General features: G+C 37.7%; 1 protein-coding gene across 1 annotated transcript; it reads right to left on the bottom strand.

Annotated features, from left to right (window-relative positions):
* Window positions 1-553: 553 nt before the first annotated feature.
* Window positions 554-20,216, bottom strand: senp1 (SUMO specific peptidase 1). The gene is made up of 18 exons (XM_058762918.1): window positions 20,005-20,216; window positions 19,440-19,501; window positions 19,163-19,362; window positions 18,968-19,052; window positions 18,704-18,887; window positions 18,385-18,529; window positions 17,835-17,953; window positions 8,197-8,480; window positions 8,021-8,084; window positions 7,897-7,935; window positions 7,710-7,794; window positions 7,486-7,629; window positions 2,997-3,128; window positions 2,638-2,841; window positions 2,349-2,428; window positions 2,111-2,195; window positions 1,920-2,015; window positions 554-1,823 (listed from the first exon to the last, which is right to left on the bottom strand). Exons 1-18 carry the CDS (start codon window positions 20,133-20,135, stop codon window positions 1,761-1,763), a joined length of 2,202 nt encoding a protein of 733 aa, XP_058618901.1. The 5' UTR covers window positions 20,136-20,216; the 3' UTR covers window positions 554-1,760.
* Window positions 20,217-20,307: the final 91 nt, after the last annotated feature.

Here is a 20,307-nt window from a genome sequence, read left to right as displayed (position 1 = left end):
GGGGGGGGGTGTCTTTTCAGTACCTTCGACTTAACTTTAAAAAAAAAAAAAAAAAGAGGAATCTTCAGCGTCACGATAAAATAAATCATATTTTACCTGAGTCGACTTGTTCCCAGGCTGTAATGCGAGGTCGCTCTCTGGAGTTGCGTCGGGTCTCGCGCGATCAGTGTGGTCCAAATCAAGAACGCGAACGATTCGCGTGGTTCCGTTCAACGAATCAAAAATGTACCGCTCAAACAGCACACACTATGAGCCGCTTTTTTAAATGAAAAGTTTAAACATAGTTACCGGTTGGAACAAGTCTGCACTGTATTATTAACAGCTTCATCAAAAACAGAGATTCATATGTACCCAATACATACACCCAAATGACTATGTAGTCTGATTTAGAGAATCATGATTCAAACTTTTGAACAAAATAGTTAGTGGTTTGAATCAGCCTACATGGTATTGTTTACAATTTTATCAGAAAGAATTTAATTTGTAAAGAAAAAAAATAACTGAAATTCACACAACTTTCCAATATAATTTCTAAAGCACATTTAAGACAACATTAGCTTGAGAAACATGACTCAAACAAGGATTCATTTGAAATTTCATTTATCCTTTGATACACACATAACCTCAGGAATTTACTTCCTGTAAGATCTGTTCCACATACAAAAACAGATAATAAAAGGTACAAAATGAGTATTAAATATGTCTTCAATTTTACTGTATAGTCACTGTATATACAATAATTGTCAATATCCTGCAAGAAAAAAAAAAACTAGAAACAGTTGCCAAAAATAGTTTTCTCTTGCACAAAAGGAAGAACAGAGTAACCTCAAGAAAGAACAGAACAACAAGATGTATGACACTGCTGGGTTGTGAAAAGCAAATGAATGTTAAGTGCAGCCTGTCTGAGACGACAAAAATGATCATAAGACTCTAAATTATTACAAAGCCACCAAATACTGATAAAAAAATAAACGTATGCCTGTAAAGGCAGAACTCCATCCCAAAACATACTGAAGTCAAAAACATTGCAGCACATTTGTTTTCTTGCGTTTCATCACCTAGGAAAAAAGAATCACAAAACTCTTACATTTAAAATTTTTTTAGAGTCTTTCCAAAAAGACGACTCTAATCGAGTCTCTTAAAATAATTTTATAGTTAATTATTTTGACAGCATCTGTACAAAACATACAATTATCAAACATCACAAATATTAAGTAAACTGCTGTTTTTCATTAGAAAACCACTGAGTGAGTCTGTGATTGTCAGTTTCAGCCATTTTACTAGTCCTAGACTGATAAGACATCAATGTAAATCTCACTCCTCATATTACTGTAACATTTATGACTTCTGATGATTTGAGATCAAGCACACTCCCAGCCAATTAACAAATTATCATTTGAAGTCATCTTAAGACAGGCCTTACATTGACAGCTACTGCAGAAGAATGGCAGCACGAGAAAAGATTGAAAATATGAAAATAACATCCTTCCATAGTCAGTCAAACAACATTTGCTGAAAAAGCAAAAGTATGTCAAGTTATAGGGAAACATAAAGGGGCATAAAACCATTGCCCTGACTCTTAAAGGCTGAGACTGTGTCACACTTAGTTGCATGAGGACTTCCCAAGTTTCATTTAGGCAGCATAGAAACGACCGGTGATTGAGGGCACCCCACGTTTGTCTCAGGGTTCCTGAAGTGCACAGAAGCCCTCATATCCATACAACATGTCAAAATATGTTCTACACAAAATAATCATCCAATCACAACAGTTTCTGGTTCAGAATCTCCCATATCATTCGTTTTCTGAAATAGGGCATGTGTTTCTGTTTGAGAAATGAAAGAAAAGTTCAAATTAAAAATCCTTACGCAAGTGTGACCAACCAATACTTTATTTCAAAATCTACGCGACTGATGCTCACCTGTGTGAATGTGATTGGCCGGTCTTTGGTGATGTACTCAGCATATTTGCATGTGAACATTCCGCAATCACTTCCATTCATTTGCTGAGGAATCTCCTAAGGATTTGAAAGACAAATAAAAACCTTGAAATGATCCTGGAGCTTTCTTGGTCAATTTAAGCCCTACATAATGCTTACGTTGGAAAACTCACATTGGGTCTTTTACTTCTTAGAGTCCATTCTGAGGTATTAAAGTTCTGCCCCTTCTTGTCTTCACTTTCTTGTTTCAGATATTTTCTGTTATACAGAGACACAATTAAGAGACTTTTGACAATGTCTAATCATGCATAATTTATTCCATTTATTTCTTAATGGGTTATCATGGGACTCATTTTGAGAAGGCACTTCTTGCAGACCTGTTTCATCATGTAATCCTCAAGCAGCACTTACAATAATATCCTGCAGGCCTCGTCGTTGTTTCCTCCCATTGAATCAAAGTAAGTGATGCTCTTCTTACGAAAATCCACCACCTATTAAAAGGCAAAAGAAATGAGAACAATTTTAAACAATGCTACTCCTGACTTGAGAGCAAATCTATTTGAATTATTCATTCCTTTATTAAACTGACTGAAATGTATTATAATACTATTCTGAATTACTTGTAAATGTCAGGAAAGAAAGCAATGCATCCTCCATGTATTTGTCCTCAATGTGACCTTGGCGCTGGTTAGCTACTTACAGACAAGCACCAGTGCACCCCCAGGTGGACAGGCACCAATATGATGTCTACAGAAAAGATGTCCACTTTCTTGGTCCAGCGGCAGACAGCATTGTAACCAGAGCTCCGCAACTTGGGAAAGAAGAAGGTGTTGAAGGTGTAAGCGGAGGGCAGGTTGGACTGTTTACTGCGCTCCACCAGCAGGTTCATGTAGAAATTAATAACCTGAAATAGAGGAAATATATCAGTCAGGCACTCAAACCATTGACAAACTGATAAATATGGCAACGCCCGACACAAAATGATTAAGAAGAGACTGTTCAGAATCCATTCACTGGCAGGTTTATACAGAGACCTGAATGATGTAATAAAGCTCTGACCTCATCATTGAGCCAGTTGAGTTGGTTGAGCGTCTGCAGGTCCTTTCTGGTGATGGTGAGGCAGAAGCCCTTGCTGAGAACCTCATCCTGATTGCTGCCTTTCAGAGATTTGCTTACCAGCTCCTTCATGTCCTGTAAACACCATGAGCATCAAACACACCACTAAGTACTTTTATATTCTGCAGAAGAAAGGCAGTCATTCAAGTTTAGAATGACATGAGGGTAGTGCTGGGCGATAAATCGATAAAAGATAATTATCATGATATAATTTTCCTCGATAAAATGATAACAAGAGGTTGATAAGCGTTCTTAAAAAGCGGAACGAAACAGCGCTACTCATTTAAACCATTTATCCGCTCGGGTCAAAGTTCAAACGGCAGCGCAGCGCAAGCTTAGAGCAGATGCGTTTACTCGCTGATTAATCTTGGTCACGTGATCACTGAACAGACTGTGTGAGATCCAGTGTGAAGCGCTTGAATTCAGCAAAGAACACAAATGACTCAGGTGATTTAAACTAGTTTAAACCCAGATGAAACAGCGCTGACAAACAGAAGAAACAGGGTGTGCAACAATACTTTTCAGTCTACAAATCGCCATCATTTACCAAATATTTACTGCAGTAACACTAACTGCACCGTGGTATTGTCAGAAATGTGGGTATCCTATCCGTATCGAATTTTATTATATTATTAATGTAGACATGTATTAAATGTATTAAAGGGGCAACAGAATATAATTACAATATTTTTGGTTATTAAGAGGGAAAAACAAGCAAAAAAAAAAAAAATTCTGAGCCTGAACTTTTTTTCCGGGGGGCGGGGCAGCACAGCACATGCAAAGCATGCAATGACTGTGGCAACTTTAACATTTAAAAGGATACTATGGAAAAGTTATTGCTTTCTTTATTCAAAATGATTTTTTTTTTCATGAATATTGACCTGAAGAATGAAAGCTGTATCATACACTAGGGGTTTGACAATACACTTAGCTCACGAGATGAGACAAAATACAGACACTTGGTTCACTAGAATGAGACAATATTTGAATACTATTTTTAAGAAATTTTCTATGACAAAATATTTGTCTTTTAATTACAAAAAGTAAAACAATGCAGTTGTATTTTGAAATATTTTCAAATAATCTAGGGCTGTAACTAATGATTATTTTGGTAATCAAGTAATCTACTGATTATTTTGACAATTGAGTCATCTGATATTTTTTAGTAACACAGAGACCAAAGCGAAAACCAGGCTTTGGTAGGGGTGAAAAAAAAAAAATCAATTCACCCAACTATCGCGATTCTTTTTAAAACTGTTTAAGAATCGATTGGTTTACCTCAGAATCGATTTTTATTTCATCATTTTATTTTTCCTAAGAGGTGGTGGGGAGAAGTTAGCGCCATGTAATTCCAACAGAGGGCGAAATGCATCGGTGTGTTCGACTTGAAGCAGCACCGCGCAGACGATCAGCGTTTGACATCAAAGTACCGCGAGAGCGATTCAAAGCAGGCGGAGCCGTCATATAGATCAGTGGGAGCCGTCTGTTCTCTGTAGCTCTCGCGGTGCTTTGATGTCTTCCAACGATCGTTCTCTGCGTGCGCAGTGCCGCTGCATTAGATGACGTCATACACGTTTAAAGCCGGCGCGAGAAAGCAAAACCATGACGGAGGCAGAGGATCAAACCTCCTCCAGAATTCTTCCTGCAGCTTCACGTTTTGAATCCCAACTGCTGGGAAAACATGACTAAACATGGCTAAACGGTATGCAAAGTAACATAGCACTTTATTATATTTCAGAAAGTATTTTTTCTGCTCATTTTGTTGAACATTTGACTATTATATTCATGTGCAAGTTCAGGGTTTTGGTACTTTAAAGTTTCATGGTTCAAGGTACTTTAAATATACACTGTGTATGTGTATGCTCCTGAAATAAACGTTTAGAAAGACGTGATGCATTGTTCTTGTTAATAGGACTCATCATATACAGCCTCTTTTCAGGGTATAATCAACTATTTTCCATTGTCTAGTCTTTAATAATCAAACAAAAATCACAATAAATTGCAATATCGAATCACAATAATAACTGCTAAGATGTGTGTGTGTGTGTTTTTTTTTTGTGACAGTCTGTATATTAAGTGTATCATTCAAATTTTTTCCATGGTCTAGAGTTAAAAACAAAAATTGCAACACATAGCAATATCAAATTGCAATTCTTGTAGAATCGAAATTCTTAAAAAAATAAAATAAATAAATCAATACATATCATATCGGCACCCAAGGATCGTGATAGTATTGAATCATCATCACAACCCTAGGCTTTAGTCGTGGCCTAATGGTTAGAGAGTCAGACTCGTAATCTAAAGGTTGCGAGTTCAAGTCCCAGGCCGGCAGGAATTGTTTTGTGGGTGGTGTATTGTAGGTGGGGGGGAGTACAGTGCTCTCTCCACCCTCAATACCACGACTGAAGTGCCCTTGAGCAAGGCACCGAACCACCAACTCCCCAGGCTTCGCAGCATAAATGGCTGCCCACTGTTCCGGGTGTAATAATTGCCTCAAATAAAATATCAAAACTAAGTAATTACATGGTTTTATTGAACAACACTGTTAAGATACATAATGTATCATATGCCTATATGTTCATATGCCTATACATATGAACATAACCAACTTAAGTACATTATGTATTATAACAAATACCTACAGAGGGCACCTAAGACACAGACGCTTAAATCCATTAAATTTTAACATTTGGCCACATGCAAACTCAGAAACTTTTATTTTGAAATCGCGATGTACAATACATGGCATATTTAGAAATAGGTTGATGTATTCTCCTGTGTTGGCAAAGGTTTATAAATGATTTACGTTATAAATCTAGTGAGATAATGAACACTGTTTTCCCAGATGAACTTTATTAATCACATTCATTAATCACTTTAAACTTTCACACATACAGTCTTTACTGGTAAATTACGGTAAGTTACCATTAAGAGATCATGTGTGAACAGGACCTTTTCAAAAATCCCAGTAAATTTGTTCTGGCAATCATATCGTTCTTATGGAGATGACATGAATACTCTGAGCTGTTTACAAAGCTCGCTGCTTTTTAATTAGTTTTCTAAATATGCGCTAGATGAACATCTTTGACTGTTGCGCCTCGCAGCTTTTTTAACGTGTCACGCTTCTCTATTCATCAGGGCTGCGACTCTGCAATTGGATACTATTATGCACGTCTCCTGTTTTTAAGAGCAAAACATTCTGATTGGCTAGTAATGTTAGTTTGGTTGAGAGTGAAAGCTGTGCTCCTCTCATACCATTGGTAGGCGAACTCATGGACTCAAAAGTAGGGTTGTGACAATGAAAATACAACATATTTTTGTAACAAAACGAATAAAAATACACCATGCTATGCCTAATATATAATAACAAATAACTTACACAAAGTTTAAATAGGTATAGAAAACTAAAAATCAGTAAAGAATGAGGAACAAATAATTATGAAATGTAGAACGTTTATTAGCAAAACGAATAAGCATGTTTGGAGGCACGGACGTCATACACACCTTATGCAAAATAATGGGAGAAAAAAAAATACAGTTTAAATAAAATAAAAATCAGCAAATACTGCGGAACCAAATAAATGAGAAACAAATGATTTAAAAAACTTCCATTATCACGTAGATTAATGGCAGAAGTCAACAGGCTTTTCAAAATCCAAAATATTTTTAAAACAGGCGTTTTCATTTAGTTTTGAAACTCTTCTGCCATCGTCTCGTCTGTCTCACCTCACGTGATAAATTAAACCTGATCTGAGAGGCACGACTGTTCGCATTCCGTTTTAATTGTAGTGTTCTCTAACTGAACTAAATTAATTTTATTACTATAAAAAAAAAAATCAAAACGACGGTGGGGGGCGGTGCCGCGATGGGCAAGTGACGTAACCGGTGTTGCGGCTTAACACCGGTATCACTGCCAACACCGTCTATCGCAGCAAGCCTATACTCTAAAGTGACATCAAGTTTTTTTTTTTTTTAAATGTAGGATTTTTTTTTTCCACAGCCAAACACTACACGCCAGAGATCGGGAACTGTGCCAGAGAACTTTAAGCCCTGTATTAAGCTATAATGTTTGTGCATTTAAACCAAATGTATTTAGACAACTGTTTTTCAAACTTAAAAACCAGAAGTCAGAATAATTAAATTTTACCATATAAAAATGAGGTTGCTACAATTTATACAGATGTTATAAAACATAAATATACATCTGCATGCTAATTCAAGCTGCTACTACTACTACTATCAAATGTGCATTTATCAGGCAACACAAACCCGTTTCTTGATTTGAAACAATATCACTCATTAGAACATGCAGAAAATACCAAATTAAGGAAAATTAACGGTCGTTTCAACAACTTAATTTTTTTTGGCCATATCGCCAATGAGGGTCAGTAAAAGATATTCAATTTTCAACTATCCCTTTAAGAGCACTTACCTCTGTTAACTCTGGGAATTCTGGCTCCTCTTCAAGAGGTTGAGGCTTTTGGATAACAGCTGCAATAGGAACCTCCTTCTCTAGAGGGACTCGAACTTTTAGCTCAACACTCGCTGGGATGGCTCGACCCTCTCCAGAGAGGCGCTGATGACACAAATGAGAGCATGAGTGGGTTAGTCACATAAAATGCAGGTGTAGCATAAAAAAAGGCAAAACTTACTCACCTGGCGCTTGAGCTGAGCGGCCAGAGCCTCCTGCTTGTCAATCAACCTCCATTGGTTCCGAGCTCGAGAGGCAAAGAGGCTAGTTCTGAAAATACACAGCAAAGGCAGGCGATATCAGAAGCTACTCATTTCCACAAACTAAAAGCACAGAAACTTGTACATATTAGACGAGATAACAAATACTCACACTTCTTTGATCCACAGTTCAGCCTGGAAGCACAGCACACTAGAAAGGGTAAGATATGGTTATGTATTTAAAAAAAAAAAAAAAAAAAATGAAAAGGTGAAAGATAAACTCAATGTTCCCCTACCTTGAGCTTTCACGCGTCTTGCCCTGCTGCTCCTTTACAAAAATGACTGAATCTCTGTCATGAGCTAAAGAAAGTGAAATAACATATTAAGACAACCCTGAAGCCAGGATTACATTACAAACATGAGAAAGAAAGAGAGAAAGAAAGAAAGGGAGAAAGAAAGAAAGGGGACTCACCTGATGACTGTGTGTCCTGAGAGGAGGTATCCTGAAGGGCAGCTGGTGATGGAGCTGAGAGAACAGCTGGCCCTTTTGCGCTGGGCTCAAGGTCATGGGCCCATAGCTGAGGCTCTGGAATGCTGGAGGACTCACCAGGACTGGGCAGGGCACTGGAAGCCTGGCTGGACCCAGGCTGAGGGCTGGGAGGCAGACTGGATAACCCGTAGGACGACACTCCAGTGCCGGAGCCTGCTGGAGAGGCACATTGAAGACGACTTCGACCGGGCAACAGTAAGCTGGAGCTGAAATGAGACCAAATGTTTTGCTGTAAATAAGAAAACCCATCAAAATTATCTTAAATGTATAGTTCACTCAAAAATGAAAATTCTGTCATCAATTACCCTCATGTTGATCCAAATCCATAACATTTGTTCAAAAATATCTGCCCGAAACTTTAGAAAGTTCATGAAGACATTGTAAACAATCCACATAATTCAAGTAGTTTATATGGTTTGTTTATTTACTTCTTAATGCCATTCCAGCATCTATGGCTATATTCATGGCGAGAACCAGTTAATCCATACACAAGTCTGTAAATTGTCCCCACGACTTGATAACAGACTTGTATAACAATGTTCAATTCACCTAACCTGCATGTCTTTGGTCTGTGGGAGGAAACTGGAGCACCCAGCGTAAACCCACGCGGAAACAGTGAGAACATGCTAACTCCACACAGAAAGGCCTCCTGTAGTTTATATGGTAAACGGAAGATCAAAAGTGCTTACTTGACAAGTTTGTGCTTCTGCAAGAACCAACGAGATTTGTTCTTGCATATCAAGTAAGTACAGTTGACCTTCTGTCTTTACCATTTTTAATGAGCTCTACACATTTGTGCTGATTAATATTTGTGTGTGAATAAAAGCCTAAATTATATAATATAAAGTTACTGTGTCTCTTCAGAAGACTTGGATTAAAATGCTTGATCTTATAGGGACTATACACTTTAAGGGGATGACAATAAGAATGAGAGCAGGGTTTCTGCAGGATTTTTAAGCTCAAATTTAAGACTTTTTAAGACCTGCACAAATAAAATGAATACCATATAAGCAGGGTAGGGCAATGTCTATAGTACCATATTAAACTCTAAAATTACTGTAAAAAGCATAATTTACAGTTCAGATACAAGTTTTCACAAAAACAAAAAGTTTTATAAAATGATAAACTTTACATTTCATCTTTTAAACCATTTTTAAGCAAATGGATAAGTCAAAAGTATTACTTATATTAATTTAAACAATTATCATCAATAAATTATTATATAAATTAAATAATTTAGAGGTGTGCGATAGTGACAAAAAATGATCTCAATTTTCTGGGATTTTATTGATAACGATAATTAGACAATATTTTGCTGAGGGTGTTATTGTGCTGATCTCTTATCTCTAATTGCGCTGACAGCTGACTCCTGAATTTTTTTATATTCTTCATATTCTGTGTGTTTACAGCAGTGATAGAAATGTATAATTTCCAACTAATTTTATGGGCATTTTTAACTTCAAGCCATTTTTTCTAAAAGTGTGCAGCATCTTTTGAGTCAAATTCTTGCATGTCTTGCAAAATTAATCTTTGCAATGCAGAGGAAACACAGAAGCTGCATTAGAAGTGGCATTTAGATGTATTTACACACTGTTTAATGAAGCTCTGGGTGACATGGAATACTTTAACCTGCAGTTACAAGTGCATAAATAATGTTTTGATATTTTAAACAAAAAACATTGAAAACTGACGTTTGAAATTATTTAAAAAATGAAAAGGTACCTTAAATGTGAATTTAAAACCGCCAGTAGGTGGCAGCAAGTCACCGTTAAAGCCCAATTTATACTTCTGCGTCGAACCTACGCCGTAGCATACGCAGAGACACACAGGCCTGCACCGTAACCTACGCCGTACCTGACGTGCACCTCTCCAAAAATCTAACAGCGCGTCAATTCAACACAGACCACAAGCGCTGTGATTGGTCTGCTAGAACCCCTCCCTCCGTATGCACTTGAGTTTTGTGTGCATTTATGAGCACTGTAATATAGTCTAATGTCACACCTTCTTATTTAAAATAAAACAAAGAACAAGTGTCTTATTTATTATACTACAGCATTATACATCAGTAGTTGTCCGCGACAAACAATGTTGATCTGCCGTGGTACACGTCCTTGTGGAGATTGAAAGAATGCCATCTTCTCCTTTTCCGTTGTTGTCCCCCTTTTTGTTGTTTTAAATAATGATTCGATATTTATTTGCCGCCGTCACGGCTATAATGCTTCTCCGATGAGCCGCTTCTTCGACTTTTGCCGTGGTACTGCGGGTTATACCAGCAACATGCCCGTGGACACTGCAGACTAGCGGTCCGCATGTGTACTGCATGTCGACGCAGAAGTATAAATGAAAACCGATGCACAGCTTACGGCGTAGCTCTGACGCGGAAGTATAAATTGGGCTTAAGTGAGTCATTGCGATTTAACCGAATCATTTAAAGGTGCTGTATTGAACTAGGTATTGCAGTCCAAATTCAAAATATTGGAGAGTTTTTTTTTTTCACCTGGCCCCTCCTCCTCAGACTAACGACACAAACAGGAACAAGCGCACATGACGATGAATGTAATTAAATTCACTGTGTTTTCTGCCAACTGGCAGCCCGGGGTGCCGAAATACAATTGGGTAAACTGGCAGTGGGCGGGTTTCACAAACCATAACAAACACAGACATTCCAGGCCGGAATGCACATTTTCAAAGGAGAATAACTGACTGTAGCATTGTTTTTCAGATAAACAAGCATGTTAACTTAGCATGTTTCTTAAATATCTGCAAACATATTATGGTATTTTTATCAAGTCAAGTTGAGCTTTATTGTCATTCCGCTACATGCGGGGCATACAGTGGAATGAAATGTCGTACCTCACAGGACCACGGTGCTACATAAATACAGGCATACAGCAATGAAGTAAAACAATATAAACCTATACACAACTATCCTACTGATAGATTTTGACTATAAATATACTATATATATAATTTTTTTTTACCTATACATAAACTAAAAAATAAACTATACAAACTATACGAGTGCTCAAGATAAATACTGTACATGTGCGAAGAGAAACATTGTGAGTCAGCATCTGGCTGGGGAACAGTGCAGGATGATTTGTAGTGCATGAGCATGTAAACATACGTATATTACTGAGTCTTTTTGTGGGATTTGTATACACACAGCAGTGTGTGTGAAAAGTGACTAGTGCGCATAGAGGAGGAGAGTGTGCTACTACAGGTGGTTTATACAGGCCCACTCACCTGTGTGTAGCACACTTCGATTGCACAAAAAAAGTTCCATAAGTTTCAGATGGTCCATGTTTCAGGAGGTAGGGGGTTTGTATGGGGTTTCAGGGAGGGGTGGGGTGATTTGAGTTCAGGGCTCTCACAGCCTGGGGGAAAAAGCTGTTGAGCAGTCTGGCAGAGCGGGCTCTGATGCTCTGGTACCGTCTTCCTGATGGTAGGAGCTGGAAGAGACTGTGGGAGGGGTGTGTGGAGTCCTTCACGATACTATTGGCTTTGCTGGAGCATCATGTAAGGAAGATGTCCAGGATGGAGGGGAGAGGGGCACCGATGATCTTTGCAGCTGTGTTCACTGTCCGCTTTGCTTTAGTGGAGTCAAAATCCTACATACAGCACCTTTAAACGGTTGATTCATTCAGGAACGAAACACCGTCATGTTGCTCAGAGACACAAAACAGCATTGTGGCTGTGTTTGGAATGATTTTTGTTGGAGAAATGGAGCAAAAACAGGAAATATGGTGTCTAAAACGTAAGTGTCTTAATATTAACTTCTTGTTTATTGAACTGTTGTATAAAATCAATATCACATTTGTAATCATGCTGACTTTTGGAGGAAAAAAAAAAATGCACTCTTCGTGTGACATTAACTATATGAAATGATATAAATATATACTTTTTCTGCCCCATATCTTGAATTATGCGATCATTCTAAATGCATTTTAATAGACTGATTCATGCAGTGAAAGAACGCACTATAAATGCACACGTGCACTAGTCTAAGCTAGACTAGCGCAAGTGTGCATTTATAGTGCGTATATAAATATTATTTAAATAAACAATATTTAAATATTTAATAATTTCATGATGTTGTAATGTATATGCGCACTATGTAGGCGTTTTGTTTGCTTTTCGCAATATACTCCATAATATCAAATCGCATATCGTTAAAAACAACAATTATGATATTATCGCAGACCATACATCTTGCACACCCCTGTTTAGATTTTTATAATGCATTGTAGGGCTGCACAATTAATCGAATTTCTAATCGCGACTACGATTATGGATGCCACGGTCACATAATCGTTTAAAGCCGAGATTACAAAAATAAATAATTAAAAATGCCCACTTGCATTATTCTGTGTGCTTAAGAGGTGTTTGCAGCGCGGGGTTTAACAAATTCAAACACACTGGATAAAAGACATTTTGTCTAACTGATAGTCGCTGTCACTCTGTTGTGCATGATAGATGTGTTAAAGGGGTGGTTTACTGCGATTTCACTTTTTTCATTTTAAATAGTGTGTAATGTTGCTGTTGGTGCATGAACAGTATCTGCAAAGTTGCTGCGCTGAAAGTTCAACGTAAGCGGAGATATCGTCTTTTAAAAATCAGGAAGCTTAATGCCTACAAAAACGACTCCTATGGGACTACAACGAGATACTTCCCGGGTTGCATACGTAAAAAACCCATAAATTTGCATCAACCCCTCCCTCCGGAACATGCCAAAGAGGGGGCAACGCCATGTTCTGCGGCTTTGTCGAAGAGGAAGAGTTATAGTGGAGAGTTGTAGCCATGCCGTCGAAACGGTGTTATTTTCACACAGCTGTCAGGTCTTCTGTGTTCGGGCTTCCTACGGATGCTGTAGTTCGTCAACAATGGTTAAAATTTATGTTTGATTATGTTCCTGACAATTACAATCATAATTTAGCTCTCTGTGCTGCGCATTTTACGGAAGACAGCTTCCAGAATCAAGAGAGTTCAGAGTTCAATGCCGGATTCACACAGAAACTATTACTAAAACATGGAGCAGTTCCAACTTTAAAACCAGAGGCAGCATTTGTTGGGCCACAACCTGTAAGTAAGATTTAATATCATGTATAATTTCAGACGTAATGTTTTAGTTTTATCAAGGACGTAAACAAATGCCAACGCTGGCTTTGGCCAGTTAGTTAAATGCTATTTCGTGTGTCTATGACAAACGCGTACAAACATTTTGGACCCGGATTTGTAATTATGTACTAATCTTGTAAATGTATTTCCATGTATACTTTATGACGTAATTTTTCGATTTGATCAAGAACGTAAACACAAGCCAACGCTGTTTGGTTATAGTAGCCATTAGTTCGATGCTATTTTGTGTGTATAAGACAAACGTGTACGAACTTCAAAAAATTATATGTAATCACAACAGCAAACTTCATTCAGAAACGTTTGTAAGAGCCGTGCTTGCAGAAGTTCTGCTTGACTCTCTTCATTACCGCTTTCTGGGTCTGATTCTGGCTCAAACTGATACTGCAATATTGACACCATTATTTACATTTGATCGGAGCACATGCGACTGTCGCCCTTGAAGGTGATGGGCGTGAAGTTTCCGGACAATGTGCAGTACGCAGTTTAGCCAATCACAACACACCGGCGCAACTAACCAATCTGAGCACATTGCCTGTTTCTGAGGGAGTGGTTTCATAGAATCAGGAAGTCAACCGGTCGTTCAAATGACAGAGAAAGCGGCTTACAATAAAGGTGAAATATATGAAAAATAAGGCGTTTTTTAACAAACGAAACACGAAGACATGTTATATTGCACCCCATAAACACAATCAAGCAAAGAAAAAAAGCAGTAAACCACCCCTTTAAACGCCAAACGTGTCAAAAGCGGAACAAAATAGCGGTACTCGTTTGAACTGCGCGCCACACTGACTTTTATCCGCTCGCCTCAAAATAAAACAGCGCAGCGCGAGCTTATGCGTTTATTACAGTAACCAGTCGCGATCACGCACTAAACAACTGTGAAATCCAGTAAGAAGCACTCGAGTTCAGCGCAGAGTTCTCCAGTACAAATCACGTCTCTTTAATTTAAAGCCAAATAAATCGGAGCTGTTATTCTCATCAACACTGATGCTGAGAGCAGCAGAAACAGTGCAACAACGATCCAGTTAGAAGACGTTTCAATCCACAAATCACCCACATTTACCATAGTTTTACTGTAGTAACGGTAACAATGGCACGGTGGCAGAAAAGTAGGATATTCATATTGAGTATTATTATATTATTAATATACTAAATATGTTAAAATAGTAATGGAATATAATTACATTATTTTGTTAATTATTCTATCAGTTGATGTGGATTTGTAATTGACAACGTCTTTAGGCTACTGTTCTGTGTTTTTCAATGCAAACACCATAGAAACCATTTAGTTAGGCTACTTTTTTACCATGGCGATGAGGTGCAGTACTTTTGTTTATGTATAAAAGATGAGGCTGTTACAGTTTTCACAATGGTACTGTTAAATGTACATCTGCATCCCAACTCAAGCTCCTGTTCTAATGTGCATTTCTAAGAGACGAAGCATGTAATATTACATGTTCAGTGTTACCAAATCAGGTGCTGGTGCCACTGCTCTCAAATGTTAGTCTGGAGCCCTGATAAAATAAATTGTACTGTAAAATGTAATTTGAAATTCCCTCCGTTTAATTGTAAATGAAATATATAGCTTTAGTAAACCATTTTTTCTTTTAGTTTTAGTATAACATTATTATACCATGCATAATTTTACCTTTTTTTGCTTAAAGAAGAAACCAAACCAATGTATAGTTGACATTTGAGGCTCAATGCTATAGAAAAGCAATAAAAGTTCAAGAAGAGTGTTTTCAGCCTTTTTTTTAAATATATATTTTATATCAGGGCTCGCAAAATTTCAAAATCCCTGGTAGCCCTTCGGGCAGGTACTCTTCAGATTTTGGTAGCCCGAAAATTAATTTAACTAGCCCGAATTAAAAAATTAATATTTTATTTTATTTATTTATTTAATATTGAAAATCAGATAGGAGTTTAAATGTCAATCAAAAATATTTTCAATACACAACTATCAACAAATATGAAGGAAGGAATTTTATTTCACTATTTACAGGGTATCTGCAGAATTTTTAAAAATATATTTAATTTATGACCCATTTTAAGAGCTGCACAAGTAAAATTAACACAGAATGAGCGGGGTTGGACAATGTCTATGGTAACATACAGTTTTGAGCCATAAAATTACATGATTTACAGTTCAGATACAGGTTTTCACAAAAACAAAAATCTTATACAACAGCGTTTCAGGCTATAGGCCGTTTTTATGAAAAGGGATCAATCAAAAATATAAATTGTTAATTTAAAACGTATAAATATTACTGTCTTAATTGTTTAGATTTTTAGAAGGCACATCAACTTCTTTCTCATTTACAACTCTGTGTGTTTGTTGCGTAAAAACATGAGTCGATATCTGCATTGATCTGACCATAAACAGCAAGAAAGGCTTATTGGAAATGCAAATTCATTCTCTGCCATGAGGTGGAGCTTTAGGAGCACTGAAATATTGCGGTTTCCCCGGAAACGCTGTACACAAAGCAGCTCCGCGCTCATAAACGCCGCTTTATCAGGAATTATAGGTAAAATGAAATTAAAATGCCAACGACACGTTTCTGAGGACAGTCGGTTCACTTCAGATACATTCACATAAAGACAACCGCGCAGCGTTTTGACTTGAAACGTGCAGGACTCATATTTATTCAATGACATCATTGCCTTTTGAAGTTTAATCCTGCTGTATCTTGTCTTTCCGTCCCCAACTGTAAGACCTCTTGAAATTATAATTAAGACATTTCTTACACCATTTAACATATTTAAAACTTTTTATGGCCTTAATTTTGATACAACTCACTTTCAGAGTTTTTAAGGACCCGCGGGAGATCTGTATTTAAGGAGCCCGTCGGGCAGGCAGTGATACATTTTGGTAGCCCGACTGGAAAACAATAGCCCCGGGACGTCGGGCTAGCGATTTTGCGAGCCCTATATAAAAATATGGCATGCAGCTTCAAACAATGGCATAAATCTGTTGAATAATAACCCTCAAGGGAATAATCGACGATTATGATTTTTGTCATAATCGTGCAGCCCGAATCAGCCCTAAATCGAATTTAGCCCGATTTTTCACTCACCGACAGGTTGAGATAAATCGCAGACAAACGCCCATGAAATATTTGGCATGCTAAATATCTGGAGCTGTCGGCGATTCACAATCCTGTTGTGTGATGACCGGCGATGACCAACAGCCAATGAGAGAGCAAGATACAGGGCAGCAGTAAGTTCGGGGAGGACTTTTCTTTTACAAAGCGATTAACGTTAGCCATTTACAAACAACATGACTACATTTTTTAGAATATACAGTACAGGTAGGCTACATGAAGATGAAGAAGGGGCTAGGGTTTTTCCTGTAAATAATATTCTTCTATAAAAGACAAAAGATTTATTGCATTTTTCCTTTTCATCACTTTGAGGGCTATAATAAACTCATTATAACATGCACAAAACGTTGGTTTCACTTTCAAGTAGGCTATTTAGATTTATGTAGGCCTATATAAAAATTTCCCAGCAGAAGTGTGTTTGTACACAAGTCATTCTTTGTTAATTATTTTGTGTTCCGGGAGGACTTATAGACCATAATATCAGCATGATCTTGCATTATTACCTCATCACTTCTCGCGTGCGTTTGGCTGTAGTTTGCGGATCAGACAGAGCTGTCGGCGATTCTTCCTATTGTAAAGTCATGCAGTGTGTAACCTCCTGTCGCTGATCTATCATGCAATGTGAACACAGCAGCGACTGAATGCTACCCCAGATAGTAGTGCAGTGTGAAAACAACGGTGATCCGAGGACTTTGAAAATCGTGCAGTGTGAACTCGGCATAATGCATTGTCTTCTTATCTATCCACCAGTTCACATTTAAAGCTCTGCGTGTTTACAGGGTAAAAAAACATGGGTCGATTTTTGCATTGGCCTGAACTCTGAACAAAACAACCGTTTTACTGAAAATGGTCGTTAATTCTCTGCCAGCACGTGGAGCTTTTGGTAGAAATATAACTGTTTTCCCGATAACGCTGTACACAAAGGAGCGCAGCACCGGGCTTTGAACGTGCAGCGCTCATGTTTATTTAATGAAATCATAGCCTTTTGAAGTTTAATCGTCACATTCAGCCATATCGCAATTCTGGTCTTTCCGTCCCCAAATTTAAGACCTTTTGAAATCATAATTAAGACTTTCTTGTACAATTTAAGACTTTTTAAGACTTACGGAAACCCTGTGAGAGAATACTAAAAATCAATATTAAAAAGGTTCATTTGTGTTCTGACAATGAAAGGAAATCTTATGGGTTTGGAATGATATGAAGGGGAGCAACACAATGAAACAATGTTCATTTTTGGATAAATTATCCCTTTAAACAGCTCAGGTTTAGTCTCAGACATAAAGAACACATGTTTTAAAGTAGCATGACACAGATACTCACAAATCTCGATGTGAGCGAATGCTGGAGTGAGAACTTCCATTGTGAAGGAAGGTCGACTGGCCACAAGACACCACGGCTAGGAGCTGCTTGTAAACCTCCTTTTCTTCCTCACGCACAGACTATAAAAACAGTAAAAGCAAAGTCTAATTAGGGCTGCACAATTTGGGGAGAAAAATCACAATTTCTTTGATAAATTAAAAAATAAAAACAACAATAGCCAGATTTGCTGTACTTGTTTGTAAGGCTACATAATTTGGCCCAAATAATGATTATATATCAATATGACTATACAACAATAATAACATTATTATTACTACTAATAAATGAAAACATCACAAGCTGAATATGTGTAAAAGAAAACAGTTCTGCTCTTCACTTTGAAACATGCTGCTGCACACTGTTTATTTAAACCGTAACCCTTGTTATTTGATTATTAGAATTCAGTTTCAATCTTATTGTGCAGTACTATATCTAATGAAGTAATTCTACCATTTTTTTATGCCATGAAATATTTGGTTTATTAAGCAAACCAGTACAATGAGTGTCTAACCTCCTGTGCTGTACAGCGGGCTCTAGCCCGGGGGCGGCGGTTTGAGCTGCCATGTGAAGGACTCTGGAGCACTCGGATGGGAAAGGTCTTATACAGGCTAGTACAAGTGGCTTTTCCCGAACTGGTCTCAGAAGATGACAAAAAGCTACAAAAGAAACAAATTTCCTTTCAGTTTCATTACCTTGCATTTATTACACTCTTTCGAACCGGAACAATAATACCCAACAACGAAAAATGTAACAAAAAACTAAAATTCGATTACTTATGATTCTTTCTAACATAAATGTCATGATTTAATTTATTTCATTTTTAATCCAACCTGTGTGGTCGGTGGTACAGAGATCTGCCCAAGCGGGGAGAGGGGGATGGTTTTGCCGTGGAGGCAGAGGGTAAATTAACAGAGTGTCCGTTAGCTTTGTGCGTCTCGTGGGGTGGATGGTCCATACAAACGTGTCTTCTGCTCGCTTTTGATATGGTCACTGACTGCTCAGTCCGTAAGGAATCTGTCAAAACAAAAAACGACTATGTCAGCATGTGTTATTTGCAGAAAGAAAAACAAAAATGTTACTATTTTTATCCTTACCAGATTTTGTGACTGTCCTCCAGTCAACTGAACTAGATGGAGCTACAAATGTGCCCTCGGGTATATCATGTGACTGATCCCCAAACTTTACGAAAAAGCAGAAAATGTATAGCACAGACAAAATGAATTAGACTGCACGACAGCTTTTGCTCTTCAGTTATACCTGATCTCAAGAGTTCTTGAGCAAAAAAGTACCTTGTTTTCCGTCCACATAGATGCTGATGCAGCAGAATTAGCTTCAGGTTCTGATGGTATTCCTGTTCGAGGTGGACCCGTTGATGCTGGCAGCACGTTCCCCGGGTTAGATATGACACTGTTTTTCAGCCAGTACGCAACACTCGAACCATGGGTCTTCACGCCTTCAGCTGCATTTTTCACTGTATCCATAATATCTCCTAGAGAACAAAAAACAAAACGTTATTGTAATTGGCATAAATCAGTTTTATCATGTATTCAGAATAGTGTTATTTACCCATTCTGAATTTCTTCACCACTCTCTCATCCTCCTGATCAACTGAATCTCCATCTTCCAAACTATAAGAAAATACCAAATCGAAACAGATATTTGATTATAAACAAACATGTAATAAATATTTTAAAAATACAATTGTTCACTATTAATACTTGCATGAAAATAAAACATATCCATAATAAACAAAAATAAGTTAATAGAATATTATAACATTAACTTGTTAAAGGTTGCTCAGTTATTTTATTGAAGCAGCAAACGCACAAATATATTCGGGAAAACAATATAGATTCATATATTACAATAAACGACAAAAGAAAAGAAAAATAAACAACAAAAAAGAAAGAAAATGAATGGTTCATTAGGAGCTCCAGACGCGCACGCGTTTCTAACATCATCCTATCAAAACAGTTCGCGCTTTAACGACCGAACCAAAACATTACGACTCAAAAACCAGTTTAAAGACCTAAACTTTCATTGTATGCCCAAACAATAAATGAAACAACAGTTCTTGGACTTATACGCAAATCCCTCACAGTTATTTGCACATATAAACAATCTTTTTTACCAGTCTAGTGGTCTCTTTCTCCGTAATGTCCCGTCCTGATCCACTCTCACGGAACCGGTATGAACCCCACCAGCTGGAGCTCCGTTTCGCAGACTGGCGATTCCGAGCCATTCGTAGAGCTTATTAAACATGATGAAAGACTGAAAGCCTCGATTATAGCGGGAGAAGTCCTTAGGGCTGTCAGCGCAGTCCCAAACGCGGGCTCCCTCTGCCCTTCATCCGCATGCCACTGCTAACCAGCTTTGTTAGATAAAAGTAACTTAGCTGAATCCTTGACTTAAACACGACTAAACCAGTTCAGAT

The sequence above is a fragment of the Onychostoma macrolepis genome, chromosome 23 (assembly GCF_012432095.1).
Source record: "Onychostoma macrolepis isolate SWU-2019 chromosome 23, ASM1243209v1, whole genome shotgun sequence".
Classification (NCBI taxonomy): domain Eukaryota; kingdom Metazoa; phylum Chordata; class Actinopteri; order Cypriniformes; family Cyprinidae; genus Onychostoma; species Onychostoma macrolepis.
Note: the sequence above shows the minus strand (reverse complement) of the source record. Positions and strands in the feature narration are given on the sequence as shown.